The sequence below is a fragment of the Pogoniulus pusillus genome, chromosome 4, assembly GCF_015220805.1.
Source record: "Pogoniulus pusillus isolate bPogPus1 chromosome 4, bPogPus1.pri, whole genome shotgun sequence".
NCBI classification, from domain to species: Eukaryota; Metazoa; Chordata; class Aves; order Piciformes; family Lybiidae; genus Pogoniulus; species Pogoniulus pusillus.
The window spans coordinates 16,252,270-16,265,856 of NC_087267.1; the positions used below are offsets into that span (position 1 = coordinate 16,252,270).

Consider the following 13,587-nt stretch of genomic DNA (forward strand, 5'->3'; position numbering starts at 1 on the left):
CTCTTCCAACATTTTTAGCTAGGCAGGATCAGGCTTCACCTACCAAACTGCAGTCAGCGAAGGAGAATGTGAGTGGGAGAGACTTGCTTCATCTTGGATTCAGTCTCTGTTCACAGCACAGGCTCTGTGCAGAATCAGGCTTAGATCAACTATTGCCTCAAAATAACCAAACACTATTTTGATGTGATTCCAACAAAGAAATAATAATAATCTAAAGAGGGAATGTGCACACGGATGGGCAAAATACAATCTGTAAGTGTTGCTTTCACCTCTTGGGAGGCATTTGGTGAGTATTTAGAGGAATAAGAACTTCAGAAGACATAGTGAGGTCACCATGTATTGCATGGTCCCAGGGTGAAAAGGCCTTGCGTGTCTAATTCAGAGATTTGCAGCTCTTTTTGTTGAATCTTTAAGAGGAGACATAAAAAAAAATGCTTTTACAAATACTGCAGACTGGAGAAGCTTAGTAACTGAGTTAGTCTTTCCTCTAGAGACCTCCAAGTACCAAGAATGAGGCACAGTTATTGTTATTTATTCAAACACAGATGTAAGGAGACAGAGAGGACTTAGGCAGCCCACTCAAGGAAAACAGGAAAAATATACACTATTGAAATGAGAAGATGGGTAGTTAAGAAAAGCAGAAATTTAAGGTTTTGTAAAAACACCAAAAGCAAACTAGCTCCACAATAGCAACGCACTAAGTCACTTTTTGGTTTCCAGCCTTACAGAGTGTTAGTGCTTCTGGGAAAAAAAAAGAAGAAAATCACCCTGTTGGACTGCTTTGAGGAAGAGGTCAGACACCATGAACCAAAAAAAGAAAAAAGGGTTAGGATCATCAATTCTGACTTTTCAGAAATTCCATTTAAGATATGGTGCCAGTCAGCAGATATATGGCTGTTTCTATGCCACTCTCATTTACTTCATAAAACCAGATTCACTCCCCAAATCTGACTTCCAGCAATGGGAACTATGCATAAGGGAAGCAGCTGACAAGCACCATGACATAGAAGAAGTGGAAGTATAAATGTAGTGAGATTCAACACGAGGAGCAAATCCAGAAAGAATTGAAAGAGTAGACAAAGTAGAACTACATTTTCAATTCACTATTTTATTGCACTGGCAGAAGCTGCCATTATAAATGCACTTTCCTACGTTTGAGCACTTGAGGCACCAATGAAGTTACTTAACCTGCACTCACACAGAAACACCACAAAAACATCCACTCAGTGAGCTTTTTAACCATCCCAAATGCTTTAGCATTAATTCTACATTTGCAAACAGGAAGAAAAAAATATAAATCTATTCCAGACATATATGTTTAAGCAGAGGGTGAATATGCCCTGGAAACATTAGCACAGGGGAACAAAAAAAAGCAAGGAGGCAAAAAGATGATAAAAAAGAGCTGATGAACTAAAGCAGAAAAAAAATCCAGTGACCCTGCAAGTCTGAGAAGACCCTGAAACATCAGGCTCTTTGCTTTGATCCCATGTTCTGCCAATAAATCAAAAAAGCCCAAAAATCCATTTGCAGATTCAGTGAGTGTTTCATGGCCTATGGAAAAGTCAAATCAACTTGTGGTGCTCTGCTTCTTCTATAATAATAAAAGCACAGTTACCCTATGTGGCTCCAAACACAGCATAAAACGGCAGTGCCTGCAGCCTCCAAGCAGCTCCTTGCCAGGCAAGATGAAAGCCAGAAGAACACTCATGCTAAAGATAGTTAATATGATCATACTGCATTACAGTCATTGTAGATTATCAGGCAAATGTTAAAGTTGCATGAGGCTATACATGAATTGGGCAGTAATCAGGAAAAACATTAAGTCTGTATTTTACTACTGCTTCATCACTAGCTATAAAACAACATCCCAATAGCATAAAACTCAAAAGAACTGAGATTAACAAGGCATGTTTTGACAGTTTAGAAGTAAAAGCCATTCTAGCAATACAAAATTGAACAATACTGTTTAAAAGAATGAGCAGAGAAGATTTATTATGCTTTATTTTAAAAAGGCAAGCAGTTATTCTGAGAGCCTGGCCTAGTTACCACAGTGTATATGTCAAACTGGTAACCCAAGCACAATGCCTCAATGCTCACCAGAAACTATGTACTGGAGAGCTGACACTATCAGTCCTGTATTAGATAACCTTGCATGGACAATGCTAACCACTGAAAGGAAGAGAGAGATAAACACTAGAAAAAGCTTTGGCCAATATTCAGACATGAATTTTGACTGTACAAGTAGGTATATTTATAGCAGAGCCCAAGAATGATCAGACAAGCCATTAGAGTATGCAAGTGCCTTCCTCCATGTTGTTTTTATCAGGCTCTTAATACATCACCTCATTTTGAGCAGGGTTCTGGTATCATTTGCAGTTAACGTGTAATTATTACAGAACTGTGACTGCATCATTAGCAGAAGTTTAATTATATCATTGACATTAGTGATGCCATAACATCATGCTCAATAATAGTTCATAACAAAACCTACAATTAGCACAATTTTTCCTCCCTTTTACACCAACCAAAAGTGTTCAGCTTGGAGTAGCCTAATAGTCCATACAGAAGTGAGCTAGGGCTGAACCTGAAAGGATTGCTGGCTGGTAATTTAGTAATATGGTAATTAAAGTCTTTTCATGATGTAATTACACATCAACTACAAAAGGACAGCTGCTATACAACACTGCCAGGGTACGTGGCATGAAATGATTAGATTTGAGAAGCTTTGGTGGTTAAACTGAATACCACAGACATAAGTCTGAAATATAGCTGGCACTGCATAGCACATTATTATTCAAGTCTCACACTTGGTGTTTCCTTAGTCTCATTGTGAGATTAACAGTTTGTTGCACATACCTTGGTCTTGTGACAGTAGAAGTTGTTCAAAACCCACCTTCAAAAACTTCTGCTGTTTTGAAGTTGCTTGGAATTAAAAGACCTGACCTTCTTCTGAGCACAGGCAAAACAAATGAGGTTTGCATGAACCCAAAAATGTTTATTCCCACAGCGGCCTCACAAAACCTCCTCTCACAGACACTGGTCTGTGGGAAATGCAGCTTGATTTATTTGTAGGATTTTTCCAGTCAGGGAGCAGAGAGGGGAGGAGGACAGAGAAGAGGCACGTATGAATAGGTGAACTCAAAGAAACTACAGCTCAACCGAAGAACTGCAGGTTCCAGCATTTAGTTCCAATAGCACAAGTTCCCTTTTTGGGTATGAAAAACAAACCCTGCCCTTCTTCAAGGGCAGACAAACATTTTTTAAACTTGTCTCTTTATTGTATTTCTCACCACCCTCATTTGTATCTGTACAAATTGTGAAGCTGACCATGCAAGGCACGAGACAGCAATAGGGAACATATTTTTCCAACTAAACACGAATAAAATTTCTTGGCTACATGACTGGGCTCTTAAATACACAAGAATGCAGTGTGCACTCTGGCAGTAGGCAGACAACCTCAGAGCTGCTTTTCTAGTCCTAAAATGTCCTTTTAATGATGAGGAGAAATTTAGATGTTTTGCAATAGCTGTTTTACTCCCTTTCTAAAACATGGGAAGTGGGAATTTGGTAGGAAAGAGGCCCAGATCAACTGATCTCCTATACTTCAAGGCTTTTATTTTCTTGAGCTATGAAAGGCTAGAAGTGGGCTTATTTGAAAGTGAAAGATTTTGGAAATTCAGAGAATTCTTCTCAGCAGAAGGAAGGTTTCAGTGAGGTTCATTTGGAAAGTGCAAAACCCTATTTTGGATCTAGAGACACCTTGTTACCTACAAGACATGAGGAATGAGTAGAAAAGTTTGATTTCTGGGTCAAACAAGACCTGGCCTCACCAATAGCCTCCCTTCTAATTCCCGCTCTTCTGAAGAGACGCTTCTGATGGGCTTGATGAACATTCAAAGGAACAAATTCTCAGTGTCTTTAACTATAGTGGAGGCTTGGGCCAATTCAGATCACCACCAACAAGTTTCTTCCCACTGTCCATCAGAGGCTATAATGGAGTTTAGGTTGCTCTCAAGAAGCAGAGGAGGAATCCTAAGGGAACTGGAAGCAGTCAATCATTTAAGAGCAAAGATCTCTACTACTCAGAAGCAGGTTAGTTTTACGTAGCATACTTCTAAGGGGCAATAAAGCAATACAGCCAACGTGGTGGAAGAGGCTCAACTGTACTTCAAGTACAATAGTACAGGAAAACATCATTATTTCTAATTCAATGGAAAAGAAGCTAAAATTTAGTGCAGCTACTGGTTCTGATGGCTAGACAGGTGATCTACCCAAACATGTTTGCAGTTGCCCTCTGTGAGAACTCATTTGACATTTGATGTGAAAAAGATCTAAATATGTCACATGTCAAGGGAAACTGGGAGAGTGATTTGCAATATAAACAGCAAATTCAGCATATTAATTGCCAACATGAAAAGAATAGTAACTCTATGCACAAAAGATTTATCTGACTTCCTACACAGTTTAAATCAGCAAGAGGCAATAAAAGCGTTAGGTTTAAACTACAGAAGATTTTGCAGTTGACTGCTCTCTGTAAATACATTGTGTACACACATCATAAAGATGAACTTACGTGAGTGCAAACCTGAAATACAAATGCACCCTTTAGCATTTTTCACCTAGAGACAACATGGTTCAGTACCTTTGCAAACTTCAAATTCTCGGATGCTAAGAGAACACAACAGAACTATTCTCCCTGGCCTGCTTATGCAGAGCACTGCCAAAACAAACATGTGAAGGTCTAAAGTCTTGCAAGAACAACCTCATTCTCTTTGATGGTGGTATGGGCAGAGTGAGAAAGAGAAAAAGAATGCAAGTGAGAGATCTGCAGTATGTTTCTAGCTTTAGCTAAATCAGAAGACAAAGCTTCTCACCACAAGTCTTCAAGTATCCATCTTCTAAATATAACAAAGCAACAACTCCTGAAGGACAGCATTCAGTTTTAAAAACGTGTACAGGTACATGAGCTAGAACAGGGCACAGTAAAAACCCTAACCCGTGACAGCCCATCTCCTTCCCCTCCTCCCTTTCCAGGAGTAGCAGTCATTTGCTTACAGATTATTACCTTACAACACAGCAAACTCCAAGAGCCAGGTGGCCTTCTAAGATGAAGGATGATGTGCCAATTTGAGGCTAGCTAGAATGTTCTGATGAGAAGGATTAGATCACAGGCTGTGAAAGGGAAACAGTGGTGATGTCTACTTCACTCATAGGCTTGCTGAGAGGTATAAGAACAAGAGAATAAACATAGATAAGGCAGTTCAGGCACTGCCTGAGCTCTGGGCTGCATTGTTCTCTCTAATCTCACCTTCCATCTCTCTGATTAATCCACTTTGCTTCCTAACCCCCCTGGCTGACCCTCCATTTTTCCTTGGGGCACAAGGTTGAGGAGTGGGAGAAGGTGGAAGGGTGGTTGGGAGCCCCTCCTGGGGACTCAGGTTTCTGGGAGAGCTCTTATGTTTCTGTATTACCATTTACCTTGTCTATTTCTGTATATAATGGTATATACTATAAATATCTGCTTCTATATTGTGTTAAGCTGCAAATAATAAACTTCATTCAAATTTCCAGAGCCAGCTGAGTCTAATCTGGGTGATTTCCAAAGTTTGGGGGCGTGGGTAACACCCAAACCATCACAGATGAGGACAAGATCTACAGGACTTCCTACTGAATCAGTACACATGTTCCAGATGCATTGATTTTTTCAGTGTTCAACACAAAATTGTACTACACATCCATCTCTTCCATTTCAATGGCTCTTTAGCATCTTTCAACTTCTCTGCAGCCATCAAGTTGTTCAGTGACTGCCATGGGGCCAGAAGCATTGTCAGCTTCACCAACTGCAACCACCACTCGACTAGATACTGGAAGCCTACCATTGCTTTTTGCATTAATCTCTGTTAGAACTGTGAAGTGCTGTGGTGGGTTGAAATTACCCCCAAAATAAAATCACCAGAGTAGCTCAGAAGGTTTGGAAGCTAAAATGTAGAAGCATAAAATACAATGTATATGTACAAAATATATTTACAATTATTTATGATTCAGAAAAGAACACCAATAAACCCTCAAATTGTTCCCCCACCCCTCTGGACACTGGAATGAGGGAATAGCTCTCCCCCCACAGAGAAATTAGGCCCCACTGCTGCTGTCTACTTAGTCATAACAAGAAGTCTCAGCCAAGGTCAGCAAATCCACGCATAGGGACAAGTCAGCAGCCAGAGTGAAGGAGAAAAAAGGAAAGGAAGAACAGTTCAAGCAACAAATTATATACTAAACCAGCAAGCTAATGGAATGATATAGACTTATCTAATATTTTTCTTTTGCATCCAATCTCCTATTTTATTTACTTTTTACTATTTTTTCTATTCAATGCCTTTGGAATTTTCCTATTTCTTGTTTATAATTTAAAACCAGGCTCGAGGGATAGTTTTAATCTACCACAAGTGTCCAGCCAAGAAAAAGCATCTCTTGTGATACTGTTTGTAACTCAGAAACTTGATAACACCAGATCTGGGGACTTTGGGGTGAAAGAATAGTGGAGGAGAAACCATACTTACTCACCTGCTATCACCAGCGTTTGCCACATAAAGCTTCCCCAATAAATAAACCACTACGAGGGCTGTGCAGCCACCAGAAATATTATACACGGTCCTCTCTCGTTCTATTTGCAAATCCTACAGGAAAAGAGAACAAAATTTGTCAGGACAGCATTTCAATTGGTGTTTTAAAACATGAAAAGTCCCCTAAAAATATACATATTAGAGTATTTCTTCAACTTCAGGTCCCACTGTTGCAGGAGTACCTTCTACTTTGTTTGGGAAGAATCAGGACAAGAGATTGTAAAACATTGGGCACCAAGGAACAAATGGCAACTCCGAGTGGCCTCTTAGTTTAGCTTGGAGTAGTAACAAAGGATGTAACAAATTACTAACTTAACCCTATTCTGCACCCAGAATTAAACTCAATTTCAAACTGGTCTTTCCTGGTAGTACTGGGTTGAAACAGGGAGCATCATTTACCAGTGTTATTGAAAGCACTGGCAGATCTTTTCAGCTAAACCCTGCCTACTTGTATGTGCTTGTTATTATGAATATGTTAGTTAGTCTCTGTGTGTGTGCATATGGACAGTGCTATGCTTCAGCCATTTTCATATTTGCACCGAGAAACAACGGCTCAAATCGTCCATGCCTTGGGGTATGGGATTTAGAGCTTTAGTTTAGAGCTAAATCTATCTGAGAAAAAGCACCACAACAAATGCAAACCATGACAGCTGCAGTTTGATTGAAAATCTCACTTTGTTCCCTACAAATTTCCAATGGAGACGACCTGGGGCAGCGGCAGGGATGTTCAGCAGCACTCAGACACTGTCTGAGCAGGCTGGGCAGAGGTATCTGTCACAAACAGTGTAACTCCTCACTAGCTGGTGTACATAGGGCCCAGTCCCATTTTGTGCTCAAGGTAGGGATAGCAAGAAATGTGCAGTGCTGCCCAACATGGCCATCTGTCGCACACAGGAACTGTACTCTGCTGCCAAAGAGATTCATATTATACTGCTACCTCTTACTCCACACTTTCATTGACTTATGTTTTTCCTTTTTCTTTCCTCCTTTTTTTTTTTTTAAGAGGTTTTTTGGTTGGTTGGTTTTGGTGTTTGGGTTTTTTTTTCTGGGAGGTGGGGAGTGATGGTGGAAGACCAGAAGGACAACACTAAGATTAAAAAATAAGAAAGCTCGCAAAACCTTTGGTCACAGACATAGGCCTTTTATAAATGCCTCTTTATCTAATCTTACCATAGAGAAGCTGATTTTTCCTCCCCATGGCTTCTCTATATTTTTAAATTAAGCTGAAAAGAACAGTTCAAAGGAAGCAGACATTCCCAACCATCAAAATAATTTAAACTTACAAATGCTACAGTGGATTTTCCAGACACTGCCAGGAATTTTAAAAGACCTTCATCTTCGCACTTCAGAGAATCCTCTGAGACCTTCAAACAACGTATGATTCCTCACCTGGTTTCAACTCTGTCATATATATACTTTGCAAGCACTGGAATGCCTAAATTAAAATGTATTTCTTTCAATAACCAGAATTCAGAAGCATCTATTATAGAAGAGAAAAGGGATAATCCTCAGGGCCTCATTCCCAGAGTTTCCCTGACTTAAACTTAATCTGTGTACCAGATTTTTTTGAATCATTGCTGCTCACAGGCTCTTCCATCTAATTGTGCAGAACTTGAATTTACTACCATGTCTTGCCAAAGTATATTCAGTGCCATGTTTAATTTGACATTACATACTTTGTTTGACATTATGTTTTTTGAGGGAAGGGAGACTTAGCTACCCAAAAAACTATGAGGGTGGGAAAATAAACCAAAGTAAAATAAAGCCCACCAGTAGCACTAACTCATTTTGATGTAAAGACATTAGCTTTTAATGAAATACGTTTAAACAGTGATACTGGGAAAGCAGTGGAGCACAAACATGGGCAGAAACACCAAAACACCTCTGAAGTCTTTGTGGGCATAAAGAGGTTCGTTCCAGAAAAAGTTTGAGTGCATAAAAAGCTTTCCTCATCTTCCACCTGGTTAAAAAAAAAAAAAATCACAGCAAACTGTTGGGATTTTTATTTCCCTTTCTGCCTCCTCTTTTCTGTAGCATGCAGCTCATGCCCACATTGTAATCTGCACACAGGGGAAGAGCTAAGCAATGCTGGGCAATATGTGCCACGCAGACTCTGACAGAAAAAAGAAACACCAAACAAAAAACCCCAAACAAACGAACCAACCCCCCAAAAAAACAAAGAACAACAAGAAAACACCAGCAAACTCCAAAATTATTTCTGTGTTTTCTGTTGAAAAGGCAATCGTTTCATGCCAAGGAAGCGGTTAACTCAGGCTGTGCTCTGTCGGTCTTTTCAGGACACGTTGTAGCAGCAGGTAGGCGCAGGGCGTTCAACAGAGTTGCCTCACTGAGGTTTGAAGGGTCCCCTAGCGCTTTCGGGGTCCTGGTCACCCTAGTCTGCCTTCCCTGCGTTAGGGAGTGTAGTGATGCAGAAAAGCCTGCAGAAGACACCACGGTGCGTTTCCAGAGCAGGTGACAGCAGCACTCTTTCTGCACCGATTACAAATGCGCCCCCAGCCCTGGTGCAGCCAGACTCAACGTCTGACTGCTTAAGCCTCTATCCAGCGCTGGCCTTGCAAAGGCTCAGACCAGGGCTTCCCAGAGCAAAAAGCACGAGTTAATGACGATGGTTAACAATCTCACCCCAAAAAGGAAGGAGACTACGCCACGAAGCCTGCTCGGCGGCTCCCGGACCCCCGACAGCGGCTTGCTCGTGCCACCTCGTGGAGACCCTGCGGAGGGGCCGAGCCGGCGAGAGCCCCGCACAGCCCAGCCGCGCAGCGCGGCGCGGCGGGGACCGGACCGGCGTGTCTCGGCGTGCCGTGCTACGGGCACTTTGCCCTGCCGCCTGGCGCCACCAACGCGTGTTGGGACCCTCGGCCCCGCGGCCGCTGGGTCGCAGGTGCTACAGGGGAGACAACATTACAGCAGCAAGGCATGGTGGCACAGAAAACGAATGCCAGCTCTATCCGGCGGCAAGATTTAGAAATGTAGGACCCTGAAGCAGAAGGAGGTGCATTCCACTTGCACTACCATCGTCACAACGAGTTAGCACGCTTCCCACAACCAACCTTGGTGATACTGTGATACTGTGATACTGTAAAATAGCTATTTTTCATCTACGTCTGTCCTCCAGGACCTCAATCTTGCTGTGACACAAAGTAGCTTCACTCCCTAGACACACAGTATCAGGGATCACAGTATCACAGTATTATTAGGATTGGAAGAGACCTCACAGATCATCAAGTCCAACCCTTTACCACAGAGCTCAAGGCTAGAGCATGGCACCAAGTGCCACGTCCAATCTTGCCTTGAACAGCTCCAGGGACTCCACCACCTCCCCGGGCAGCCCATTCCAGTGTCCAATGACTCTCTCAGTGAAGAACTTTCTCCTCACCTCCAGCCTAAATCTCCCCTGGCGTAGCTTGAGGCTGTGTCCTCTTGTTCTGGTGCTGGCCACCTGAGAGAAGAGAGCAACCTCCTCCTGGCCACAACCACCCCTCAGGTAGTTGTAGACAGCAATAAGGTCACCCCTGAGCCTCCTCTTCTCCAGGCTAAACAATCCCAGCTCCCTCAGCCTCTCCTTGTAGGGCTGTGCTCAAGGCCTCTCACCAGCCTCGTCGCCCTTCTCTGGACACGCTCAAGCATCTCAATGTCCTTCCTAAACTGGGGTGCCCAGAACTGAACACAGGACTCAAGGTGGGGGCAGAATGACCTCCCTGCTCCTGCTGACCACACCATTCCTGATGCAGGCCAGGATGCCACTGGCTCTCTTGGCCACCTGGGCACACTGCTGGCTCATGTTCAGGTGGGTATCAATCAGCACCCCCAGATCCCTCTCTGTCTGGCTGCTCTCCAGCCACTCCGACCCCAGCCTGTATCTCTGCATGGGGTTGTTGTGGCCAAAGTGCAGCACCCTGCACTTGGAGCTATTGAACGCCAAAAATCGTATTTCAGAAGGCATAAAGACAAAATTAATTCTTTAATCTGCTTTACCTCTGTCGAAAAGGCACCAAAATGCCTGTAATGCCGTTTCAACCCTCCTTATTTCTACTGGTTATTTAATCTGAGAAATGGCAGAAATGTATTTCCTACCCCACTCCACCCACACCCAACCTGCCTCAGTCAAGAGCTGCACACACTGGCTACCCTCACTAACATGAACTACAGGCATTGGAACCAGTGCTGCTGCTCCTTATCTGTGTCCTTGATGTGACCTAATATGACCCATTTGTATACTTCCAGGTAGAATCAAAGAATCAACCAGGTTGGAAGAAACATCCAAGATCATCCAGTCCAACCTAGCACCCAGCCCTGGCCAGTCAACTAGACCACGGCATGAAGTGCCTCATCCAGGCTTTTCTTCAACATCTCCAGGGATGGTGCCTCCACCACCTCCCTGGGCAGCCCATTCCAATGCCAATCACTCTCTCTGGCAACAACTTCCTCCTAACATCCAGCCTATACTTCCCCTGGCACAACTTGAGACTGTGTCCCCTTGTTCTATTGCTGGTTGCCTGGCAGAAGAGACCAACCCCCACCTGGCTACAACCTCCCTTCAGGTAGTTGTAGACAGCAATGAGGTCCCCCCTGAGCTTCCTCTTCTCCAGGCTAAACAACCCCAGCTCCCTCAGCCTCTCCTCATAGGGTTTGTGTTCCAGGCCCCTCACCAGCTTCGTTGCCCTTCTCTGGACATGTTCCAGTACCTCAATATCTCTCTTGAATTGAGGGGCCCAGAACTGGACACAGTACTCAAGGTGTGGCCTGACCAGTGCTGAGTACAGGGGAAGAATAACCTCCCTCGTCCTACCAGCCACACTGTTCCTGATAGAGGCCAGGATGCCATTGGCTCTCTTGGCCACATGAACAAGGTGTGTTGGTGGTGCAAGGAATGCTGAGAGGCTTCGCTGTTATGCTGTTAGAGCAACAGCACTTTGTAAAACACAAGTCCATATACACAGCCTCATGATAACAACCAGTGCTTAAACCCACTACTGTGAGGGAATAAGGATTTTTATCCTGAAAAGGGAAAAGAGAAATAAAAAGAGAGCACCAAACTTCTAAGAATCTGGTAATAACAGACATGGCCACCACAGTGTGTGAGACTTAAAATGGAGCTCCTGCCTCACAGAGATGTACCAGGTAAGCTGTTGAAACTTGTAAATAATTCTGTCCACACTTAGATGGTGTTTAAGTGAGAGAATGAAAAAGAAGTGGGGAAAAAAAAAATCACTAATCTTCTGCAAGGGATTCTTAAGACTTTGTTGGTTGCTTGATCTGTAAGTGGGACTCTGAGCCTGTAATACTAGGGATTCATCAACGCAGTAATAAAGGAATACTGAGAAGACTTCCAAGATTTACTGCTCTGCATTTCTGGAATTCCACTGCTAGAGCAGCAGCTGGGTTTGTGCCTCATTCACCCAATGCCCCTTGCCTCAAGGGATTACAACAAACTACTATGTCACTTTTTTTTGTGGTGTTGTTCATCTTCTCCAGGCCAAGTGACTCATGTATGCAACAAGGACTTCAGAGCCCTGAAGTATACATACCATTTCCCTGAAAGCACTTTCTATGGCCCCAATAACCAGGCACTCATGTGGGATCTTCTTCTCGGTGAAGAAGCGTGTTGGAGGTGTGCTGGGTGAACCTGGGGCTCCCACACCGCCGCGCAGGGAAGCTGCTCGTGTCAGCGTCCTGGTGTTGGCAGACGGGTTGTCAGGTTCCTCTCCCAGGCAGGTGGGTGGTAGGACAGCTGTGTTCCTCAGGATGTCCACAATCTCCTGCAGCTGCTCCAGGATATGGTGCTGCAGCAGTTTGGAAGCAACCACAGCTGCCCCTGACCCAGCATGTCCATCAAACAGGGACCAGTAGTACAGGTTGATCCCATCTGCGTCCTGAAGAAGCAGGGGGAAGACAGGGAAGGAAAAGAGATGGTTACTGTTACGCAGCCACAAGTGAGATCATGGAGCAGCCGCTGGCACAGGGGCAGTAGGTAAAGCGCAGTTAACATACCCAGAAGTAACCTTCTCTCTGAAATGGAGAAATACCCACTGTGTTAGTACAGCTCTGGCAAGAAGGTGAGATGCTTATTTTTGCTATGCCATGCCACCATTTCCCCCTCCCCTCTTTTTCTTTTCCTTAACATCCTCCCAAAAAGTAATAAAAAAGGCTGAATTTCCAATCTTTCTTACCTTACAGCCGTCACAGCATGTACTGACCAAGCACAGCTACTATTGTGAGACTAGGTTATGTCCTAATGATGGTGCAGATCCCCCCAAAAAAGCATTAAAAAACCCACATCCTTGATAAATGATGGACATACTACCATGAAGACCAAAATTTCATACAATCAGTCAGGGTTGGAAGGGACCACAAGAATCTTCTAGTTTCAACCCCCTGCCATGAGCAGAGATACCGTACCCTAGATCAGGATTTCACACAACACAACACATGACACCCTGATTCTTGAGTGCAGGGACACTTTCCACTGGATCAGGATGCCCAGAGCCACATCCAGTCCGGCTTTAAAAATATCCAGGGATGCAGAGGATTGTCCTATAGTACTGGACCACTTACCCCAGTAAGGATCACACAGGATACAGCCTACAACGGTAGAAAAACCAGCAGATGTATGTATTTCTGAATGTGACTCTTTAGCCAGACCCACCCACTTAGCCTGTCTGGAAGATTCACCAAACAACCGTTCTAAAACTTCCCCCCAAAGGCATGACTGACAGTCATGCTAGCTTGCTCTGGGCTCAGAACCTCTCCAAGTTCACACAACAGCTGGCTGTAAAATTCTGCCTAAGCACAAATCCTATGAGGAGAGGTTGAGGGAGCTAGGGTTGTTTAGCCTGGAGAAGAGGAGGCTCAGGGGTGATCTTATTACTGTCTACAACTACCTGAAGGGGCATTGTAGCCAGGTGGGGGGTGGCCTCTTCTCCCAGGTAACCAGCAATAGCACAAG

At 43.7% G+C, this 13,587-nt stretch overlaps 1 protein-coding gene across 1 annotated transcript in view; it reads right to left on the reverse strand.

Annotated features, from left to right (window-relative positions):
* Positions 1 to 13,587, reverse strand: part of PPM1H (protein phosphatase, Mg2+/Mn2+ dependent 1H) — a 165,007-nt gene that overhangs the window by 62,638 nt on the left and 88,782 nt on the right. The window contains exons 3-4 of the mRNA XM_064142247.1: positions 12,170 to 12,514; positions 6,562 to 6,674 (exon numbers count right to left, since the gene is read on the reverse strand). Coding sequence (XP_063998317.1) covers positions 6,562 to 6,674; positions 12,170 to 12,514 — 458 coding nt within the window. The remainder of the gene's footprint in view (positions 1 to 6,561; positions 6,675 to 12,169; positions 12,515 to 13,587) is intronic.